This window comes from Mobula hypostoma, chromosome 18 (genome assembly GCF_963921235.1).
Source record: "Mobula hypostoma chromosome 18, sMobHyp1.1, whole genome shotgun sequence".
Classification (NCBI taxonomy): Eukaryota; Metazoa; Chordata; class Chondrichthyes; order Myliobatiformes; family Myliobatidae; genus Mobula; species Mobula hypostoma.
Window position 1 is genome coordinate 57731439 of NC_086114.1, and position 24987 is coordinate 57756425.

General features: G+C 43.3%; 1 protein-coding gene across 2 annotated transcripts in view; it reads left to right on the forward strand.

Annotated features, from left to right (window-relative positions):
* Nucleotides 1-24987, forward strand: part of cib2 (calcium and integrin binding family member 2) — a 110409-nt gene that overhangs the window by 75304 nt on the left and 10118 nt on the right. Inside the window, exons 4-5 of one of the 2 annotated variants that reach the window (XM_063070250.1) lie at nt 10665-10812; nt 23863-24058. In XM_063070250.1, the coding sequence (XP_062926320.1) occupies nt 10665-10812; nt 23863-24058 (344 nt within the window). The remainder of the gene's footprint in view (nt 1-10664; nt 10813-23862; nt 24059-24987) is intronic. The other variant, XM_063070251.1, reaches the window with a different exon arrangement.

Here is a 24987-nt window from a genome sequence, read left to right on the forward strand (position 1 = left end):
CCTATAAAGACTTAATATTACACCCTTGCTTTCATATTCTAGTCCTTGCGAAATGAATGCTAAAATTGCATTTCTCTTCCTCACCATTGTCTCAACCTGCAAGTTAACCTTTAGGGAATCCTGCACGAGGAATCCCAAGTCCCTTTGCACCTCAGATTTTTGAAATTTCTGCCCATTTAGAAAATAGTCTACACTTTTGTGCCTTCTACCAAAGTGCATGACTGTGGACTTGCCGACACTGTATTTAATTTTCCACTTCTTTGCCCATTTTCCTAATTTGTTTACTTCCTACTACAGCCTCCCTACTTCCTCAATGCTACCTGCCCCCTTCACCTATCTTCATATCATCTTCAAACTTGGCCACAGGCCATCAACTTCGTACATAGAACATAGAATAGTACAGAACATTACAGGCCCCTTGGCCCACAATGTTGTGCCGACCCTCAAACCCTGCCTCCCATATAAACCCCCACCTTAAATTCCTCCATATACCTGTCTAGTAGTCTCTAAACTTCATGAGTGTATCTGCCTCCACCACTGACTCAGGCAGTGCATTCTACACACCAACCACTCTCTGAGTAAATTTCATCATCCAAATCATTGGCATATAAAGTAAAAAGAAGTGGGCCCAACACTAACCCCTGCAGAACACCATTGGTCATCAGTAGCTAATCAGAAAAGGCTCCTTTTATTCCCACTCTTTGCCTCCCTCCAATCAGCCAATCCTCTTTGCATGTTGGTATCTTTCCTGTAATACCATGAACTCTTATTTTGCTAAGCAACCTTACGTGCAACACCTTGACAAAGGCCTTCTGAAAATCCAAGTCCATAGGGTCCACCAATACCCGTTTGTTAATCCTGCTTGTTATTTCCTCAAAAAATCCCAACAGATTTACCAGGCAAGATTTTCCCTTAAGGAAACCTTGTCGACATGGCCTATTTTACCATGTGCCTCCAAGTACCATGAGACCTCATTCTTAACAATTGACTCCAATGTCTTCCCAACCACTGAGGTCAGGCTAACTGGCCAATAATTTCCTTTCTTCCTCCTTCCTCCCTTCTTGAAAGATGGAGTGACTTTTGCAATTTTCCAGTCCTCCAGCACCATACCACGATCTATTGATTCTTGAAAGGTCATTACTAATGCCTCCACAATCTCTTCAGCCCCCACTTTCAGAACCCTGGGGTGTAGGCCATCTAGTCCAGGTGATTTATTTACTTTCAGACCTTCCAGCTTCCCAATCACCTTCTCCCTAGTAATAGCAATTGAACTCACTTATGTTCCCTGACGCTCTTAAACCTCTAGCATACTGCTAACGTCTTTCCACACTGAAGATGGATACAAGTACTTATATAGTTCATCTGCCATTTCCTTGCTCCCCACTACTACCTCTCCAGTGTCATTTTCCAGCAGTATGATAACTGATCTTGCCTTTCTTTTACTCTTTATATATCTGAAAATCTTTATATATTTTGGTATCCTCTTTGATATTATTGGCTAGCTTACCTTCATATTTCATCCTTTCCCTCCTTATGGCTTTTTTAGATATCTTCTGTTGGTTTTAAAGTCTTTCCAATCCTCTAACTTCCCACTATTTTTGCTGTATTAAATGCTCTCTCTTTGGCTTTTACGTTAGCTTTGACTTCTCTTGTCAGCCATGGTTGTGTCATCCAAATTGCTCTGAGAAACTCCAGCCATTGCTGCACTGCCATCATCACTGCTAGTGTTCCCTTCCAATCAACTTTGACCAGCTTACCTCTCATGCCTCTATAATTCCCTTTACTCCACTGAAATACTGATACATCAGAATCAGAATCAGGTTTAATATCACTGGCATATGTCATGAAATTTGTTAACTTTACGGTGGCAGTACAAAGGAATACATGGTAAATAAATATAGAGAAGAAAGACTGAATTACATTAAATATATATATATATGTCTATTAATAAGTTAAGTTAAAATAAGTAGTGCTAACAAAAACAAAAATAAAATGTAGTGAGGTAGTGATCATGGGTTCAATGTCCATTTAGGAATCTGATGGCAGAAGGAAAGAAGCTGTTTCTGAATCACTGAGTGTGTACCTTCAGGCTTCTGTATCTCTTTCCCAATGGTAACAATGAGAAGAGGGCATGTCCTGTGGGGTGGGGATCTTTAATGATGGATAACGCCCTCCTAAGCTCCTTGAAGATGTTTTGGATACTATGAGAACTAGTACCCATGGTGGAACTAACTAATCTTACAAGTTTTTGCGAATTACTTTGGTAGTGGTCAATGAGACTTATGAGTGGAAGTCTGTAAATGGTGGTGTTCTACAGGGGTCTGTACTGGGACATCTGCTGCTTGTGTGTCAGTACCTCCAGTTGAACTCTGTTTTTTTGTGTGTTTCTCCCTAGCTGTCAGTCTGTGGTTTTGTATTGCCAAGTGCTCCTGTTCCCACTCCTGCTCTACTTCGGCCCCTGTATTACTGAGTACTCCGTCTCTCATGAGTTTCTCATTATTACCTGTATTGCTGCCACCTGTGTCTCATTGTGCTCCACCTATCATCTGCCTCTCTGTTTATTGCTCAGTGTATTTCAGCCCTGTGTTTTCACCTGTTTGTGGCTAGATTGTGCCAGTGAATTTTCCTGAGCCTTTCCAGTTTTTGTATCTGTACTCTGCCTGATTCTGGTTTTTGGTATATGAAATTGTAGATGGGTAGGTTAGTAAATTTGCAGGCAATATGAAAAATGATAATATTCTGGATAGAATAGAAATCTGGCAAACAATAGAGTAAAATGTAGATCATTTGTAGATATGAGCAGAGAGATAGAAAGTGGATTTTAACCCTGTGAAATGTGAAGTGTTGCATTTTGGTAGATCAAATGTAAAGAGACAGTACACTATGAATAACAAGGTCCTTAATGTTTTTGTGTAGAGAGATCTTGGAGTCCAAGTCCATAGCTCCCTGAAAATGGCTACCCTGGATGACAGGGTGGTAAAGAGGGAGTATGGCATACTTTATTAGTTGAGCAAATAATTTCAAGAGTTGAGAAGTTATGTTGCAGCTATATAAGACTCACATGGCAGAGGCTGAGGGCAGATGTGAAAGAGGTTTGTAAGAAGCATACATGGAGTAAATAGACAGTAACTTTTTCCCAGTTGAAATATCTAATGCCAGAGGGCATATGGTTAAGGTGAGAGGGGGTAAATTCCAAGGTGATATGCAAGGCAGGTTTTTTTTTATACAGAGTGGTGAATGCCTGAAATGCACGGCCAGGAGTGGTGGTGGTGGAAGCAAATATGATGGGGACAGTCAGGAGGCTCTTGGACAGGCACTTGAATATATAGGAAATAGAGATTGTATAGGCAGGAGGATAGATTAGTTGAGCATTTGGTTACTAATTTAATTAGTTTATACAGTATTGTAGGTCATAGGGGCAGTATTGTAGGTCATAGGGGCTATATTGTGCTGTTAAGTTCTATGTGCCAGTCTCAGCCAGACTGGTTGGTAGATACTCCAAATATCTCTTTTTTTTGCTTTTTAAAGCATGGAACTACCCCTGTATCTGCAAAAATGAGTCAGAACCTGTACTAATTCCTCATTGCTTCCAAGAAGAGTCTTTTTATCCAGGTTTGGTAACTTTCTTCATTTGTAGAGATATTAGGAGGTAATGCTACAGGTGGTGCCTTCTGTACATGTAATTGCACAGCAGTCTGTAACAGAATAACAGAGCAAGACATTGCCTGGCTGCAGAACTGGCTATTGCATCAGCATTGCTCAAGTATTCTCCTCCTAGCTGCAATTGAACCTCTTCCTCCACTTCTCGATGGATGGAAAACTTACTTCCAACTTGCCTGTGATGGCGATACTGCTTAAATCATGACCGTTTGAATCCACCTTCAGAACTTGATCCAGCCAGGACCAACTCACATGCAACCTCAGCCTGACGCATAAGTGTTTTAATACTGAAACCTGACCTCTTTACTAACTTGGTTGGATTCTACAAGGATCAGGTCATGTTGCCAGATTCCTATAACATATACTTTATACTAAATGTTCAGAAGAAACCTATCTTTGTTTATCTCTCCTGCAATACCACCACCCCCTTGACATCAAGGTCTACAATGAGACCATGGAAAATGTGGATCACTTTCCCATACCTCATGAGCCAACTCTCAGCAAAGGCACTCATCTAAGATGAAATTTACCATCTCTTCCATTGCATTAGTATAGCCTTTGGCCAGCTGAGGAAAAGAGCATTCAAAGGCCAAGAAGCAAAAAAACTCATCCTTTTTGGCATCTGGTTTTATTTCCCAGTTTAGGAGGGTCTGTAACTAGAGGATACAGGTGTAAAGTGAGAGGGGAAAGTTTAAAGGAGACATAAGGGCAAGTTTTTCACGTTGATGCTGGTGGGTATTTTGCAAGAGGAAGTTTTAGAAATGGGTTCAATTACAATGTTTAACAGACATTTTGACAGATACAAGGATATGAAAGCTTTAGTGGGATACAGGCCAAATGTGGGCTAATGGAACTTGCTCAAGAAGATACTTGGTGGATATGGGGAAAGGGCCTGTTTCTGTGTTCTGTCACTCTGATTCTGTGTGTTGATTTCATAAAACAGCCACAACATTCAGCTGATGCAATAAGCTGATTCATCTACAGTCAACATGCCATGAACAAGTTATTTTCAAGGACTGAAAAATAAACATTGAGTATGAGCCAAGACTACCCTGCCAAGCTGTTACAGGCCTTGGAGACCAATCATGCATCTTTTAGAGTCAAAGGATATGCACATTGTTAGCATAGATGACATTTATTTCCCATCAACTGGTTCTCCCAGGTACATTTAAGTGGCTCTCGAGAGAAAGGTATACTGGAGTCACATATGACTTAACCTGGGTAAGACTTCCTTTCTTGATGGAGATTTGTTAAACCACTTGGGTTCTCATGAAAATCACTCAGCATCATGAACACATGACTTTAATGATGTTGAATATTGTTTAATGCAGTGCTGGTCTTAGGCTGCAACCTTCCTCAAGTGCTCAGTCTTCCCTGAAGCTCTCCAGAGCTTCCTGTGGCCCAGAACCTCAACACAGATGGTGTGCATTAGGTTATTTCTTCATATAAAAAAAGCTTCTTATACATTCATGAGATGGGCTTTTCTAGAAAGGTTGTTATCCATTGCCCACTGTAGCTGACTTTGATTAGGTGATGGAGGATTTCTTCATGAACCATTGAAGAACATATGGAGAAGGTGCTCACACTCTGCTGTTGGGCAGAGTTCCTGCATTTTGGTCTATTGACGATGAAGGAATACAAATAAACTGTTGTCAAGTGATGACAAATATTGAAGTCTAAATGTTCATGCCACCTTCATAAGGTATTCCCGTAGGTCTGTTACCTTTATCCTTGAGCTGGTACAGGTGGCAGGTTGCTGGCGGAATGGCCTGGGTGCATTTTGTAACTGCACTTGCACTGCTGAAACAGGCAGTAATGTTTGAGGTGGCAGATGGAGTACAAATCGAGTAAGCTGCTTGGTCCTGAATAATGTTGAGTTTCTTTAGTGTTGTTGGACTGCAATCAAGTGGACAAAAAAAAAAGCATTGCACCACGTTTCTGACCTGGAAGGATGTCAAGTGATGAGTTGTATGCCACAAGACATCCATGTCTTTGTAGCCACAGTATTTAGTAGCTTTTCCTAAAAGAAAGTTCTCATTGCTGACTTCCAGCTCTCAAAAGTTGACTTCAACATGGTGACACAACGGACTATCATACAATGGTAACATTATTGCCATTGGAGGTGGTTGTCTTGATGGAGATGGTCAAATGAATAGAGTATCTCCTAAGTTACAGAGAAAGGTTGAACAAGTTAGGTCTTTATTCTTTGGAGCGTAGAAGGTTGAGGGGAGACTTGATAGAGGTGTTAAAATTATGAGGGGGATTGATAGAGTTGACGTGGTTAGACTTTTTCTATTGAGAGTGGGGAAGATTCAAACAAGAGGGCATGGGTTGAGAATTAGAGGACAAAAGTTTAGGGGTAACATGAGGGGGAACTTCTTTACTCAGAGAGTGGTAGCTGTGTGGAATGAGCTTCCAGCAGAAGTGGTTGAGGCAGGTTCTATGTTGTCGTTTAAAGTTAAATATGATAGATATATGGACAGGAAAGGTACGGAGGGTTATGGGCTGAGTGCAGGTCGGTGGGAATAGGATAGGGTAAGAGTTCGGCACGGACTAGAAGGGCCGAGATGGCCTGTTTCCGTGCTGCAATTGTTATATGGTTATATGGTAATCCTGTGAGGTATAGAAAACAATGAATGGACAACATTCTACAACACATTTCATTTTTTCTTGCTACAACACTGTATCTAAAAAAAATTATTTTACACACTCAATGTGCCCTGCTGACAGACAGTGAAGTGTATTTTGAAGTTGTAGAAAATAATAAAGGCATCCGTTAGTCTTGCGAGACCATGGATCTGCGCCTGGAAAGTCTTCACTCTCCAGGGCGCAGGCCTGGGCAAGGTTGTATGGAAGCCCATGCTGCAAGTCTCCCCTCTCCACAACACCAATGTTGTCCAAGGGAAGGGCATTAGGACCCATACAGCTTGGCACCAGTGTCATCGCAGAACAATGTGTGATTAAGTGCCTTGCTCAAGGACACAACACGTTCCCTCGGCTGGGGCTTGAACTCACGACCTTCAGGTCGCTAGTCCAATGCCTTAACCACTTGGCCACGTGCCACAAATATAGCAACCAAATTGTGCACACTAAGCTCGTACTGCAATGTGAAGCTGACTTTTTTAATCAAAGGGTTAAACGTTGCTCTGAGCAGCTGTAGAAACACCCCTATCCTCCTTCAAAATTATGCTGTGGGATCTTTGCAGTCCACATCTTTAACATCACAATTGAAAGAAGGCAGCATGTGCTCAGTACAATGTGAGGAATGTCAGCCTGGATGGTGTGTTCAGATCCCTTAAGGGCAACTAAACTAACAGCAGTCTAATGCAAAGGTGACATTCCTACTCACTGAATCAAAGCTGGAACCCTTTTAGATTTAGATTATGAGGACACTCAGTCCTCGTTTATTGTCATTTAGAAATGCATGCATTAAGAAATGATACAATGTTCCTCCAGTATGATATCACAGAAAAACAGGACAGACCAAGACTAAAACTGACAAAAAACACATAATTATAACATATAGTTACAACAATGCAAAGCAATACCATAATTTGATAAAGAGCAGACCATGGGCACGGTAAAAAAAAGTCTCAAAGTCCCGATAGCCCATCATCATCATAGCTGGTACTTGCTGCCAGATGTACCAGCAGGAAGATATTTCAAATTTAGTGGCTTCTGCAGGACTCCTTTCAAATATAGAATGATTGATTACACTCTGAAACCCTGACAGGATTGAATTATTTTTATAAATTCTCACCAACTTTTACAATTAGACAATTGCAGACAATTCCTCCTCATCCTATTAAGTGTTCCCTCTCATCAAGACCATGCCAAGAAGGTTTAAAGTTTCCTGATTACATATAATTTCCCAAAATGAACAGTGGCCAAATGACACAGATGTTCTGTGTAACCATTGTGGTCACTTGCAATCATTCCTCGCTTCCCACACTCTCCCCTACATGCTGCATAATTTTCAATTTTGAATCATGATTACAATGTTGATGCAAGAAGAGGACTGCAATAGCAAGCAAAACTGTCCTAACCTCACAGAATTCAATCAGACACATTTTCCAGTCCAGGCAAAGGTTGTGCCTTCATTTTCAAGTGTAATTGGGAAGGGTCTAGGGCTTGACCCAAGGCCTTTAATATTTTAGCCACTGCTGAGTTTGAAGACAACATTAGTTTTTTTTAATGAAGTGGTTCTACACAATAGGATTGTGCAGAAAGTCAAGTTGCTTCTCATTTCTGAGGCCAGAGAGACGAGTTTCATCTCTTAGAGACCTCCAGTTTGGTTCTTGTTTGTGGTTTTCTGGGCTGCATCACCCGGACAAGGAATGATGTAACCCCAATGGAGTGAAGACTAATGCCAGAAATGGCAGTAGACTATTGTTTATTGACTACAGCTGTGCCTTCGGTACTATAGTTCCAAGCAAACTCCTCATCAAACTCTGGGATATTCTCGCATTAAAATAGACACATTTCAACCCATCCAGCAGACTGTAATTTCCACTTCCTACGGTATCCTTCCTCGTTGTCTCTCTACATGCTGCACCTATGTTCGCACCAACTACCCCACGCTCTGAACTATCACTCTGGCTCCCATCCCCCTGCCAAACTAGTTTAAACCCTCTTCAACAGCTCTAGCAAACCTGCCCAGAGAATATTGCGCCCCTCAAGTTCAGGTGTAACCTGTCCTTTTTGTACAAGCTATACCTTCATCGGAAGAGATCCCAATGATCCACAATTCTGGAATCCTGCCCCCCACACAAATTCCTCAGTCACACATTCATCTGCCAAATCATCCAGTTCTTACCCTCCTGGCGTGTGGCACAGTCAGCAATCCAGAGATTATCATCCTTGAGATTCTACTTTTCAGTTTCCCATCTAGCTTTCTACATTTTCTCTTCATGACCTCATCCCCTTTCCTACCTATGTCATAGGTACCAATGTGTACCCCAACTTTTAGCTGCTCACCACCCCCTTTAGAATGCCATGGACCTGCTCAGAGATGTCCCTCAGAGGACAATAAACTATTCAGGTATCTCTTTCACATGCACAAAATCTTCTGACTGCCTAACTATTCAATCCTCTATCTCCACTGATGTCCTCTTCTTCTCCCTTCACTTTTAAGCTACGGAGCAAGACTCAGCGCCAGAGATCTGGTCGCTGTGGTTTTCTCTTGGTAGTTCTTCAGCGGAGCCAGAGGAACAGTATCCAAAGCAGTATATATGTTACTGAGGGGAATGGCTACAGAGGCACTCTATACTATCTACCTACTCCCTTTCCTTCTAAAAGTCACCCAGCTACCTTCCTCTCGGACTGCCTCCCTGTAGCTCTTATCTATCACCTTCTCATTCTCCCGAATGAAACAAAGATTATCCAGATGAAACTCCAGTTCCCTAACATGGTCTGTAAGGAGTTGCACCCAGATACAATTCTCTCAGACGTGGTAATCAGGAAGACTGGAGGCCTCCCAGATCTCCTATATCTTGCATGAGGAGCATACCACTGACTTCAAATCTATTCCACTACTCCAGCTAGGCACTAATTGACAAAGAAAGAGAAACCTTAACAGAAATCTTAACCTAGCCTCCGCCTCTGCTTGCCGAATCCGAATCCTCTTGAGTCAAAGGCTAACCCTGTCCCACTGCAACAATAGCTGCTCTGCTTAAACTCAGCTTTTTTTTTATTGGTCACAGACAAGAGAAAATCTGCAGATGATGTGTGTTGCTTCTTTTATTAGTCCTTGCCAGACCTTTAACTCAAATAATCTCCACCTCCACAGAAAGACCCAACAAGCCCAGCTCACTTTTTAAATGGTGGTGTCATGGTTAGTATAACACCATTACAGCACCACCTCCACATTCCTCCCACATTCCAAAAAGACATATAATTATGGTTAGTGAGTAGTGAACATGCTATCTGTGGTGCCAAGTTGGAGGCATGGCAGCATTTGTGGGCTGTCCCCAGCACAATCCTCACTGATTTGAAATGACACATTTCACTGTATATTTCAAAGCACATGTGACAAATAAAGCTAAACATTATTTTATCCTTATCTTTAAATCGGCACTGAAACTGCACTGGCAATTGTTACCACAATCTCAATCTGTTCAGGAAGTCCTGACAGAGGGTTGAGAACTTCAAATTCCTTGGCGTGAACGTGACCAATAGTCTGTCCTGGTCTAATCACGTAAATGCCTCAGCCACTCATCAATGTCCCTACTTCCTCAGGAGGCTAAAGAAATTTGACATGACCCATCGACCCTTACCAATTCCTGTTTTCGTTAAAGTAAGCGAATGTTTCTAGGCAATTTGACATTATTACAGCAGCACAGTCACCTCCTTGATTAATGTTTCACACACCATCAAAAAATGTGCTATCAACTCCCAAACAGCACAGCCCTTGGATGAGTAGCAAAAGTTAGTTCTCTCAGAGCAAGTAGAAGGGGTTGAGGAAGGGAGAGCTAGGTAGAGAGTTCATCTGAGTACAGATGGAATGTGTCCGAGCATCTGTGTGTGGTTTTGAGTGTATACTAGCAAATGTGTATGGGTATGTTAAGACTATGCAGTAGAGGACATTCTCTGACTGTCATTGCACCAAGATCTTGTCCTGTCAGACTAGTGTACTGGTGTTTAGTAGCCACCCCACATTAAAGGAATAATAGTGGAAGTAAGCCATCCTCGATCTGAATCTTCATTACTGTCTCCTTCACTCTTCAAAGTTCAAAGCGCATTTAATATCAAAGTGTGTATACTTTATACAACCATAGTTGCCTGTCAGGAGACAAATCTGAAGGTTGTATTAAGTATATGTACTTTGATAATAAATGTACTTTGATCTTTGAAGAGTGAAGGAGCTGTAATGAAGATGAACCTTTTTGTTAAGAGTTCAGTGAGTGTTTGGTGATGGGGGATTATCCCTTTCTAAATGACTATTAATATAGTGAGGTGTATAGACTGATAGGCTTTTGTTGTAACAAAGCTGTTTGTTTTCACAGGAGAATCCATTCAAGGAACAAATAGTGAAGACTTTTTCTGAAGATGGTGAAGGGAACCTGAGCTTCAATGACTTTGTAGATATGTTTTCGGTGCTGAGTGAAATGGCCCCTCGAGAGCTAAAGGCCATTTATGCCTTTAAAATCTATGGTACAGTAGTCACTTCCTTTATTAAACTGTTTCACTACCCAAATTGAAGGATGAGATTGTCATCAGGTCTTAGGCAGGGAAGTCAGGATATGGGGTTGTTCTTCATTCGCGAAATATATAAATTGTATTCAAAGTTGTTCCTCCTACAATAGTCACCTTCTCTGTAAAATTTATGTTTTAGTCCATGCCTTACTTGCACATTTACCACTAATTTTTTGCAAAGCCATTCTTTGGCAGATCGCATCTTAATTACAGAAGGAAGCCATGCAGCTCATCAGGTCCATACTGGCTTCAATAGAGCAATCTCATAATCTCACTCCCCCTCTCTCCCTGAATCCCTGCAATTTGCTGTCTCACACACATCCATCAGTTCATCTTTGATCCTTGTCACTAACCTAAACCGAGGATAATTTACAGGAATGTGGTATGAAATCAAAGGACCTGCAGACACCTACATGGTCAAAGACAGAATGTGCAAACTCCACATTGTCACCCCCCAAATCTGGATCAAGCCCAGGTTCCTAGTGCTATGAGGCAGCCATGCTAATAATGTGTTACTATGACATCTGAAGCAGTTTCAACTCTCTGGCAAGTATCTAGAAGAAGGTGTGATCAACCAGCTGCACCCTAATGATTGCAAACCCAGAACGTTCGGTATACTGACAGCACACCCAGAACATCAGGGATCCTGACAGCTCACCCAGAACATCAGGGATACCGACTGCACACCCACAGCATCAGGGATACCAACAGCACACTCAGAACGTCAGGGATACTAACAGCACACTCAGAACATCAGGGATACCGACAGCACATCCAGAACATCAGGGATACCAACAGCACACCCAAAACATCAGGGATACTAACAGCACACTCAGAACATCAGGGATACCGACAGCACACCCAGAACATCAGGGATACCGACAGCACACCCAGAACATCAGCATACCCACAGCACACCCAGAATATCAGGGATACCAACAGCACACCCAGAACATCAGGGATACCAACAGCATACTTAGAACATCAGGGATACTGACAGCACACCCAGAACATCAGGGATACTGACAGCACACCCAGAACATCAGGGATGCCAACAGCACACCCAGAACATCAGGTATACCAACAGCACACCCGTAATATCTGGTATAGCAACAACACACCCAGAATATTTGGTATACCAACAGCACACCCATAACCTCATGGCCAAACAAGAGATGACAGGAAGTTGGGCTGATAGTTTGTGAGGAGACAAGGGTTCCAAAGTGGTCGGGTTTTCAAGATGTAGGTGTGGGAAACTGGGGTGATAAAGTCCTCTGTGGCAACTCCTCGTCTTCTTCTGTTTCCAAGAAAGGACTCAGAGGTTTGTGATCTCAGTGCCATTGGGTCTTATTGGCTTAATAGGAACTTCTGACCACAACCCTTAAATATATAAGCACTCTGCCATGGGGCTGGTAAAGACGAATATTCTTAGCCAATTTCACTGAGTTATTTAATAAGTGTTAATGAAAGGGGTGTGTTTGATGTATTGATGGTGTTCTGCAGGTATCATAGAATGAGATCCACTGCACTTTTTGATAAAGGTTAATGACCTGCACTTAAATTTGCAGAATATGGTTTCAAGTTTTCAGATTGTACACTGCATTTTCAATGAGTTTTCAACTTTTCAATAGTCAGACCATTGGAACAACAGACACACAACACATGCAAATAATCTCAGAAAAATGTGAAGCCATTAACTTGTTAGGAAGCATATAAACCAAATGCTACAATTATTAAAGTGGGGCTGGGGACAGAAAAGCCTGTGGGTTTATATACTCAGCTCCTGAGGGTCACAGAAGCCTTTTAGAAGACCCACTGGATCTGTGGCTTTATGAAGCAGCCATGGAATGTAAAGCAACACACACAAAGCCCGGATTTCCAGCGTCAGCAGATTTTCTCTTGCTTGTGAATGAAATACAAAGACAAGGAAATAGTGTTAAACCCCAGCAGAACCATGTACTCAATTCAGGAATCACACTTAAAGAACGATATTTAGGCACTGGAGAGAGTGCAGAAGTAAACAAAACATAAGGATCGTTCCTGTAAATGACAAAGCTGTGGGAAGATTCAAGTTAAAAAGGTTCACTGTTAGGAGGGTGGTGATCAGGAATGAGGTCCTCTACAGGTTGGTAAAATGAGATCGATTGGAATTTTGAAAGGGGATTTAGGTACCTGAAGGGGAACAAATTGGAGAAGGGACAAAGATTTAGTTACAGAGCTCATTCACTGATGGGCTGAATGGCTGCCTTTTGAGTATTGTATGATTTTATAAATCCAAAAGGACCAATATTTACATAGATAAATAAGAACTTGAAAAATCAGGCATGTTAATCAGGATTAAGGCTAGGTGGGTAATCCACCCATTGTCACTGGTCACTGCCTTGAATCTCTAAAATAGAATTAGTGACAATGGCCTCCTAATCCAGCCCAGTACAGCAGGTCCCTGTCTCTGGCATGTATCCTGTTTTGTTTTAAAGGCCCATATGGCAATTCCAGCTGTTCCACGTAAATCTTTTCTCTAAGGAGTCATCGGGCGTCTTTTTCAGTGCGGTACTTGCTTCTCACATCTCTATATCCTAATCTGTTAAACATTCAGTTACTTGCAACTACTGTTAAATATGTACCAGCTAGGTTCTGCATTTTGTTACAACTCTCCTGTGAGTGCACACTGGGAGTGGGTGGGGTGGGGGTACTTATGAGTCTGCATTTTGTTACTACGTTATTTATACAACTCTCCATTAAGTGTAAACAGGGGACGGGGGACTTTTAGTCTGTCAGTGAATCACTCCTGTATGGTAGTCAACACTTACCCACCTCTCAAGGTCTGTAGTCACACAGTTCTCCTGGACACCCCCGTTGACCATCTTTAACTACGCAGGCTAGACTTGCCACTGCTACTGATTCAGAATGGGAAGTAATTAGTTACAGTACCTTGCCATTGAATGAAAAACAAATTAAAGAGATGCCTCCTCACTGGGCTATTTGTTGCTTCCCTGGGAGCTGAGGTTAAAAACTGAGTGAGGGATGTAGGTTTCATAACCAGCATTTAGAACCTTGACGCATTCCACCAGGAACATGATCGAATCTGTCAAGGAGCCACCTACCTTGTTTTTTTTTCCCCTCAGCTTGCACCGCTGGGCTTGATTGATGAAAGGTGATGTGAAATTGTAGGATTGTGTTGACATCGGGGACATTTCTGAACTCTCCCAGCGTTAGGATGAGTGATTGGTTTATATTTTGTGAGAAACTCTGAAATTAAATGGCACATATGAAACAGAATTCGGAGGTCGTGGCACTGGATATAAACTCAGTGTTGCATGGCTATGTAGTTTTACACATTACATTGGAATTAAACATGAACTCACAGGGTTATTTAGCAAAGGGAGTCCTGACTCCTGTAACCATTTCAAATTAAGAGAATGATTAATAACGTTGTTTAATTCGTTCTGTCTATCCAATTTTAAATTATTCTGCAGTGAGTTTGGAGTCTCAGAATTCTCATTAACATTATATTTATTGGAGCTGATTATTTACCTAATGAGATGGCCATTAATATTCATCTATAACAGTGGGAGGAAGGTAGAATCATAGATGTATACAGCAAAAAAACATGCCTTTCAGCCCAACTCATCTATGCTGACCAGGTTGCCGACCTGATCTAGTCCCATGTGTCTGTATTTGGCCCATATTCCTCCAAACCGCTCCTATCCATGTAATTGTCTTTTAAAATTCCTTAGTATCACATAGCATTACTTCTCAGCTGTGGCTCAGTTGGTGAATTTCTTGGTTTGGATGTCTGGGTTCAAATCCCATTCCAAAGAGTTGAATACATAATCTCGACTGAGGTGTCATCAGTCAGATGAAATAGGAAGCAGATGCCTTGGCTACCCTGGAATTTTTGTGCTTTTGGTCAGGTCTTGACAAGACTATAACGAAAAGAAAGGAGTTAAATACCACCATAATGAAACAGTAATTAGCTGGAACGTGCATGCGCACAATGCAATTGCCAAACCTGTTGCACAGCCCACCTGTGGGGATGCATAGACACTGCAGCAGAGTCCGTAGTTGTTACAGGAACCCCCCGACCCCGGCCAGGCACAGCTCCCGAGGTGCCACAGACCGTGCCCACAGGAACTCCCAGATGAGAGATTTGTCCAGGATGTCATCCGCCGGGATCAATGAACCATACCTTCCCAATCCATGAAGAATTGGACTTTGCGCTGGCGAGATGCCAGGAGATGCCACACAATATAGACCAGTGAACCGTCCACCTAGTGAGGAGGAAGGGGAGTTGGGGTGACTGGAGCCAGTGGGGAGGTAGCAACTGACTTGAGCTGGGAAACATGGAACACTGGGTAGATCTTCATCGATGATAGTAGGCACAATCTATACAAGACCTTTGATAGACTTTTCCACTACAAGTGGTCCCACGTAGTTTTCGACTTTCAGAGGAAGGTCCCCTGATGTTAGACCTTCTCTCCTGGCTTGAGAGCCTTCACCTGTCAGCAGAGCTGATCATCCTGTCTGGCATGTTGTTCTGAGCGTGCATCAGAGAAGACCTGGCTCGTCTCCAGGTGCGCCTGTAGAATGGGACCAGCTGTTCAGCAGCTGGAACTCTGACATAAACCTCCTGGTCAGGGAAGAACAGTGGCTGGGATTCCTCTGGCTTTCAAAGGGGGACATACCTGTGGAGGGCGACTGGAGGTTATTGTGGGCAATCTCTTCCCAAACCAAACGTAGGGTTGGAAGAGCCAAGGCAGCATAGAGTTGTCTGCAACTCTTGATTCACTCTCTCAGTCTCGCCATTAGATTGGGGGTAAAAACCAGATAATTGGCTCCTACAAGAGAACAGAAACCCTTCCAAAAACGGAATGTGAACTGTGGTCTTTGATCAGAAACTATGTCCTGAGGAAAGCCATGCAACCTGAACACATGTTGAACCATGACGGTGGCAGTCTCACAAGCTGGTGGGAGCTTAGGGACAGCAATAAGGAGGGCAGTCTTGGAGAAGCAATCCACAATGATTAGAATGGTACTGTTTCCATTAGATGGAGGTAGCCCAGTGTTGAAATCCACTGCGAAGTGGGACCAGGGATGGTGGAGCATAGGTAGTGGATATAGCAGCACGCTGGGTGCTGGTCTGAAGTCTTGTTCTGAGCACAGATGTGACAGGCAGAGACAAAGTCGTGGATATCCTGGGACATAGATGGCCACCAAAGTCATCTCTTGATAAACTCCCAGGTCCATTGAATTCTCGGATGGCAAACCAGACAGGAGGAATGGCCCCATTCCAAAGCTTTGCAGTGCACCGTAGCAGGGACAAACAGCCAGTTAGAAGGTCCCCCACCTGGGACTGGATTTGACTGTTGTGTGTCCCTTACCTCCACCTCTATTCCCCAGATCACCAGACCAGCAATGCACATGTGAGGAAGGATGGGTTCTGGATTGGTGTTGCTTTCAGATCTGTTAAACTGCCAAAGAGAGTGTTGGCCTTGGTGATCTTGCTGCTGGGACAATAGGTGAGGAAGAAATTAAACAAGGCGGAGAAGAAATCCTAACAGGCTTGATGGGAGTTGAATCTCTTAGCCTCCAAATGTAGGAGAGGTTCTTTTGATCTGTCCAAACCAAAACAAAGACGCTCTTCCCCCTCCAACCAGTGTCGCCATTCTTCCAGGGCCTTCTTGACAGCCAGAATTTCTCCGTTCCCAACATTGTAGTTATTTTTGGCCGGAGACAAGCAATGGGAAAGAAAGGCACAGAGGTGCAGCCAACTAACCGCGGAAAAGCGCTGAAAGAGAACAGCTCCAGTGCCGACAGTTGATGCATCCACCTCGACAATGCATGGCCGGGATAGGTTTGGGTGTTGCAGCGCTAGGGCAGTGTTGAAGCATTGCTTTAGCTCTGAAAATGATTGGTCTGCTTCATTTGTCCAATGGAACCCTGCAGAGATCTTCCTGGCGAGTGCATTTATGGGGGCTGTGATGGAGCTGACATTTCAGATGAAACCACGATAGAAGCTTGCAAACCCCCATGAAGTGCTATATCTATTTGACCACAGATGGTTTGGGCTACTCCATGACCACCTGGACTTTACTCAGGTCCATTTGAGCACTGGAAGGGGTAAGTATATATCCAAAAAATGGCACCTGATCTTTACGGATCTCACATGTAGGGGAAGCCAATTTTAGGGTGAGCCTCTTTTGAGGTTATCCCCTTTTACTGGACACCTGAGACATGACATCCCATAAATGTTTTGGATCAGCACAATAGAGTCAAGAATCTGTTCTCCTGCACTGTTCTCATTTCTTCTGAGATAGGTGTATAACCCGCAGGTTCTGTCAGCTGTGTAAGTCTAGGGAAGATAATCTCTGGCCTCGCCAAACGGGTGAGATTGAGATGTGAGTCCACCCCATTTGTTACCCCGTTACAAATCAGAACCACGAAATAACAGACAGTACACCACATTCAGTTAAACGACTTAGCATTATAATCCTTAATTTGACTACAGGGTTAGTGAAGAAAAAGCAAAAAAAGGAAAGGGCCCATTGTAATGGAACAGTCTAATGTGCACAAGTTGGAGCTCACGGTTTCCCCTTTACCGATCCTACATCGATCTCCCCGGCCTTCGTAGGATCATGGCTCCGCTCCAGGTCGAGTCCTATGACCACTTCTCTCTAGCGTTTTCTCTCTTCATCTCCCCCCTGAACAAATGACCCAGCTCACCCTGGTGTCAGGGACACACTATGAAAACACCCTCCCGTTATTGGACGGCTCACATTCCAAAGCACCCATTATCTCTAACCATAACCCAAACACTGCTTCTACAGAAAGTCCATTAAATTTGCTGTGAAACCTTTACCAGGGTGTTACAGGTGTATGTGCCCACTTGCACAGGTTCTTTTGTGGACGGGATGTTGGGTGATGAAGAAGAGGGTGAAGTCAGATGGTGATCTGAAGAGTAGGAGGTTTGAGACATTCTTTTCCAGTGGCAATCAGTTACGCAGTCATCAACTCAAATAGCCAAATTAACCAGGTCATCCAGACTGTCCTGCTTGTCACAGACAGTGATCTTGTGTTGGACCCTGGTGTTCGGTCTGCTCTGGAAGGCAGTAGTGAGGGATCTTTCATTTCCTCCTGTCTCCACTGAAAGCGTGTGGAATTTAACTGCATAGGTCCTCACTGTCCATCTACCTTAGCACAGGTCCAGGAGTTGGTGGGCAGCCTCCTGACCCAGTATAGGAAGGTCAAAAACTCTCCATAACTCAGCAATAAAATTGAAATGACTGGGCTGTGGGAAAACTTGCTCCTGTAGAGTGTTGAACAGGCTGAGTGAAGATCCATCCAAGAGATTTACCATGTACGCCAGTTTACGGGCATCATCACCAAACTGACCAGGATAGGCTTGTAAAGTCGGTGCACACTGGGTAATTAAATTCCTGCAAACATCAGGTCAGCAGAGTACCTGCCTGATGCGAGAATACTCGGTTCCAGTACAGACACAGGAGTTAGTTCTGATCCAAATGTGGGAGCCAGGTCATTAGTGGCCGAGGTTTCTATGAGATGCTGGGAGTGGGATTGACCTGGCCAACAGCTGCTAAATTATGTTTGCAAGAATGCTAATGGCTGTCACTGTAAGTACATGGACTGTGGCTGTGAGAGTGGAAATAACTGTCACCTGATTCTGATTGCTGAACTGTTGCTGCAAGGGATAACGTCTGTTCCTCCAGCTGAGACTGGGCTTCTCAAAATGAGATTATCTGCCGCATTGCTTTGGTCACTTCTCCCAAAACGGATTCGATCACATGTAACTTCTCCCCTACCTGACCAATATATCTCAAAGCCAAGGTTAGCTGGTCTCTATCTGGTGAGTCCATTTTCAGTGGTCAAAACTTACTGTCAGAACATTTGGATATGGCCCAAGTGCAGAGAGAGAGAGATACTGAAGCAACTTTAATGAGAACTGTTGTAGAATTTAAAGAAAAAGGAAAACAATAAATGCTAAGCCAACAGGGCCATTAACTAAACTCTCAGACTGAAAGTTAAATGCCCACACTGCAGCTAGAAGCAATAACTAAATGCTAAATGAATACCGCTGCTTTCCAGCATCAGTTGAAATGGTAGTCCTCTTTCCCAGACAAGGACGTGGATAAACAGGGAATTTAACATTCCTGTGCTTTTGGTCATGTCTTGACAAGACTACAACAAAAAGAAGGGAGTTAAATGCCACCATAATGAAACAGTAATTAGCTGGAACGTGCGTACTCACTAGCTCATACCCTGTTGTGCAGCCCGCCTGCAGGGATGCATAGACCCTGCAGCAGAGTCCATGGTTGTGACAGAACTATGCACCAGGGATGGCCAGGTTCTCCTTCACCTCAGAACTCTGCAGTCACTCATTGTTTAGATAATATAGTAAAACTTTGGTAGTTCAGATAAGCAGTTTTTCCAGCCTATTGGATATTGTTCTATTCGTAAAATTTGCATAAGTTGGAAATGATCAAACAATGAGCTTCCAACACTGATTTCAGTGACCCACCACTCATTACTATTTGCCAACCAGAGAAGAAAAGATTCCAGCATGGATAAAGCATTGGTTGATTGGTAGGAGGCAAAGAGTGGGAATAAAGGGAGCCTTTTCTGGTTGGCTGCCAGTGACTGGTGGTGTTCAACAGAGGTCTGTGTTGGGACCAATTCTTTTTTACGCTATATGTCAATGATTTGGATTTTGGAATTGATGGCTTTGTTCCAAAGTTTGTGGACGATATGAAGATTGATGGTGGAACAGGTAGTTTTGAGGAAGTAGAGAGGCCAAGACCTCAGACAGATTAGGAGATTGGACAAAAAAGTGGTAGATGGAATACAATGTCAGGAAATATATGGTCATGCACCTTGGTAAAATAAATGAAAGGTTGACTATTTTCTAAATGGAGAGAAAATACAAAAGATAGAGGTGCAGAGTCCTCATGCAGGATTCCCTAAAGGTAAACTTTCAGGTTGAATCTGTGGTGAGGAATCAAATGCGATTCTTTCAAGAGGGTGAGAATATAAAAGCAGAGTTGTAATGTTGAGACTTTATAAAGCACTGATGAAGCCTCACGTTGAATATTGTGAGTAGTTTTGGGCCCCTTATCTTAGAAAGGATGTGCTGAAACTGGAGAGGGTTCAAACGAGGTTAACAAAAATTATTCCAAATTTGAATGACATATGATGGCTCTGAGCCTGTATTCACTGAAATTTAGAAGAATGAGGGTGACCTCATTGAAACCTATTGAATGGTGAAAGCCCTTGATAGAGTGGATGTGGAGAGGATGTTTTCTGTGGTGGGCGGGTCTAAGACCAGAGGACACAGCCTCAGAATGGAGGGCCATCCTTTTAGAACAGAGATGAGGAGTAATTCCTTTAGCCAGAGATAGAGAGTGGTGAATCTGTGGAATTTGTTACCACAGGCAACTGTGGAGGCTAAGTATATTTAAGGCAGAGGTTGAAGGGATACGGGGGGGGGGGGAACGCAGGAGATTGGGTCTGAGTGCCATGATGAAATGGCGGAACAGACTCAATGGGCCAAATGGCCTAATTCTGCTCCCATGTCTTATGGTCTGAGAAACATTTATGCCCATTCTTTGTTTCTTTACCTAGGGTTGGTTGAGAGATCATGGCAAGTCTCCCCACTTCTCTTTCAAAGCCAAGGTTCTTCCCAGTTCAGAAGGCATCTATTCTAAGTACAGCTGACCTTTCCAGTGCCTCCTCCTCATTGTTTTACCATATGTACCCATTATTTTTACAAACGTCATCCTTATAAAAATTGATACAATGTTCTCACTATACACTATGGCACTATTTTGCTCATTATGCATGATTTATTTATTCTTATTGTAACCTATAGTAATTTTTAAGTAAACACAAGAGATTCTGCAGATGTTAGAAATGCAGAGTAACACCTACAAAATGCCGGAGGAACTTGGCAGGTCAGGACAGCATCTCAGGAATGGAATAAAGAGTCAACATTTCGGGCTGAGACCTTTCATCAGGACCGGAAAGTAAGGGGGAAGAAGCCAGAATAAGAAGATGGGGGAGGGAAAGGAATACAAGCTAGAAGGTGATAGGTGAAGCCATATGGGGGTAAAGGTATGTGGGTGGGAAGGGGAATGATGCGATAAGCTGGGAAGTGATAGGTGGAAAAGGGCTGAAAAAGAAGGAATCTGATAGGAGAGGAGAGTGACCTATAGGAGTAAGGGAAGGAGGAGGGGCACCAAAGGCAGGTGAGAAGAAGAGGAGTAAGAGGGGAGCCAAAATGGGGAATGGAAAATGAGAGAAAGGGTAAGGGAAGAAATTACCAGAAGGTAGAGAAATTGATGTTCATGCTGTCAGGGTAGAGGCTACCCATATGGAAAATGAGGTGTTCCTCCTCCAACCTGGACCAACAGCTCTGAATGGGAACGGACAGAGGGATTTAAATGGTTGGCCAACAGGAAGTGCTGATGGTTGCGGATGAACACAGGTGCTCGACGAAGCGGTTCATCAATGTACATCATAATTCACTATTGTAGAGGAGGCAGTACCAAGAGCACCATCAGACTCGCATCTGGAAGGACTGAATGGTAGTGAGGGAGGAGGTCAATGGACAGGTGTCTAGCTATGTACTGCTGCTCCAAAACAACAAATTCAGGACGTTTGTCAGTGATAATAAATCTGATTCCATTTCTGATTCTGTTCCATTTGTTCTTTTTTCCCTTGTGCATGAATGCCCTGTTGAGTCCTTAATTGACAGCACCTCTCTTTGCACTCCCATTTACCATTCACACTCTTTCAGAAGCCTTTTAGATTTCTGAGATACCAAGTCATGCAATACGGAAACAGGCCTTTGAGCCCAGACCAACACTTACACTAATCCCATTCTATTCTCCCCACATTTGCACCAATTCCCCCCTGATTCTACCATTTATCTACACACTAGGGGCAGTTTACATTGGTCAGTTAACCTACCGACTGTTTGCCTCTGGGTAGCACAGTAGTGTAACGCTTCACATAATGCCAATACAGCACCAGTGGTCTGGGGTCAATTCCACCCCTCTCTGGAGTTTGTGCATCCTTCCTTGTGGTCGCATGGGTTTCCTTCAGTCTCTCTGGTTTCCTGCCACATTCCAACAATATCTGGATTAGCTGGGTAATTGTCACATAGGTATACTTGGGCAGTGTGACCTTGTTGGGCTGGAAGGGCCTGTTAACTTGTATCTCCCAATAAAAATAAAAATTAAAAAAGACGTCTCAGACCCAGGCAGTTGGTTATTAGAAAAGATAGGAGTTGTGATGTTATGTTAATGTTGTATAAGACATTGATGAGGGAAAAAATTGGAGTATTTTGTGCAATTCTGGTCATGTACCTACAGGAAAGATGTCAAGCTTGAAACATAAGTACATAAGAAATAGGAGCAGGAGTAGGCCATCTGGCCCATCGAGCCTGCTCTGTCATTCAATAAGATCATGGCTGATCTGGCCATGGACTCATCTCCACCAACCTGCCTTTTCCCCATAACCCTTAATTCCCCTACTATGCAAAACTCTATCCAACCTCGTCTAAAATATATTTACTGAGGTAACCTCCACTGTTTCATTCAGCAGAGAGTTCCAGCGATTCACCACTCTCTGGGAAAAGCAGTTCCTCCTCATCTCCGTCCTAAATCTACTCCCCTGAACCTTGAGGCTATGTCACCTAGTTCTAGTCTCACCTACCAGTGGAAACAACTTTTCGGACTTTATCTTATCTATCCCTTTCATTCTTCTTAATGCCAGCGAGTACAGCCCCAGGCGACTCAATCCCTCTTCATAGTCTAACCCCGTCATCTCTGGAAACAGCCTAGCGAATCTCCTCTGCACCACTGTCTGGAGTTGTAAGAGTGGAGTTGGAAAGCATGCAGCAAAAGTGTTCAAGGACGTTGCCAGATCTTGAGGACCCATGTTGCAGGGGAAGTTCGAAATGGTTAGGACTTTATTTCCTGGATCATAGGAGAGTGATGGGAGATCTTATAGGAATATACAAAATTATGGGAGGTATAGATAGGGTGAAATCATGCAGGCTCTTCCACCTCATATTGAGTGAGAAACGGACCAGTGGTAAAAGGTTTAGGGTTAAAGATGAAATAATAAAGGTGAATCTGAGGGGGAGCTTTGTACTCAAGGGGTGATGAGAATGAGGAATGAGCTGCTAGCCGAAGTGGTAAATGCTGGTTCTATTGTAAAATTTAAGAGAAGTTTGAATAGTTTATTGATGAGCGTGACATGGAGGGATATGGTCTGGGTGCAGATGGTTGGGACTGATAGACCAGTCCAGCACAGACTAGATGGGACATAGGGGCTTTTTCTGTATTGTAGTTCTCCATGATGCTACAATGAATGAAAAAAGTTAAGTGTTATCCATCATCTCAGCACCTGCACTATTGGTTGTATGTGGGACACAACAGCATAGAGATTACAGTACCGGATCCATTTTTAGGAGTCCAAATCCATTATGACAGCTGGGGAATTTAAATTCAACTAATTAAACAAATCTGGATTAAAATCCACTGCCAGTAATGGTGCTCATTGTCATGAAATTCATCAGGTTGAATCATGTTCTTCGGGGGCTAACATCCCCCATCTTTCTTTGGTGCAGGCAGAATGTGACAGCAACCTTTAAGCAAGGCGGTCGCTCTCTGAAACAGCCAAGGTGCTGTCCATTTTCAGGAATAATTAGAGATGGGCAGTCAACACTTTAGGTGGAATATGATCAGCAAATTACCAATCAAAGTGCAAATGGCTGTTCCAGGAATTTTCAGTGACGTTCACCGGACTGGGTTCAGTAGTCTGAGGGAATTGGATGTACTGCATGTTCTTTTCTGTCTTGGCTGAGGACAATCCGCCTGTTGGAGCATGCTAGGGTGAGGCAGACATTGTGTGGGGTAGGCTGGTTACCAGCCATTGTCTTCCATGTGCTTGCTTAGACCTTTGATATATTGGGGTTCCCTCTGACAGATTTCAACACGGACAATTACATCTGCAAATCAGACCTAGAGAAGACCCTGAATAAGCTGACCCGCGAGGAACTGGCTGTTGAAGAGGTCACACTGGTGTGTGAGAAAGCTATTGAAGAGGCTGACCTGGATGGCGATGGCAAGCTGAATTTTGCGGATTTTGAGAATATGATTGGCAGAGCACCGGACTTCCTCAGGTGGGTCAAAATAAATAAAGCGGTTAGTGGTGTGGAGAGCCTTTGTCAGGAAATCAAGACATAATTAATTAATTGCAAAGGGTGCAAGAATTTGCGTGCTTCTTCCTGTTGTACATTTAAGAAGTCTCTATAAGGGCTGGGTTCCCAGGCTTCGGCCTCAGGAACAGTGACCCACATTTGTCACAGAGGCTCGGGCCCATAACCCAGACAGACCCACTCTGTAGCATCAGTCACCTCCTCAGGTCTTGTCAGCAGAGAGACCTCAGTGGCTGTATCCTAGAAAGCAGGACAGCAGGCTGGAGCACCAATTAGTATCACTGCTGCTCAGCTCCATCAGCCCAGGTTCAATCCTGATTTCAGGTGTGCCCTGTGTGGAGTTTTTTTTTTGGCTTTCAACTGGTCCTTAGTTTATTTTCCATGATTACAACTCAAAATCATGTTGGTAAACGGCTTCATAAATACAGCAAGAGGGAAGATCTGTGATCCCCCGGTGTTCAACGGTACTTCCTCCAAGGTTCATGTTTCAGGTGATCGTACTCCCAGATGCAATGTAGCCAGCCTGCAACATGGAAAGCCCACCAATACTGCCTCATTTCACGTTGATATACTTGTTATAGTATCGATTGTGGCCTCACCATAAAGCACTCAGAATGCCATTGGGAGTGAAAGCCCGCATAATAACCCAGCGGGCGAACTCTCCCAACTTCACACCCATCAGGCGCTTGTCTGCAATTGGAACTGGCAGGCCCGCTTTCACACCTTCCATCAGATTGTTCAGCTTTCTCCAGGTGTTCTAACGTTTCTCGACAAGACATGCGCTAATTAGCTGTTGAAAATAGTGGGAGAAGCAGCAAATTCACAAGTATGTGAGAGGGTACAGGTGTCCCCCACTTTACAAAAGTTCGCTTTACGCCACTTTGCTTTTACGA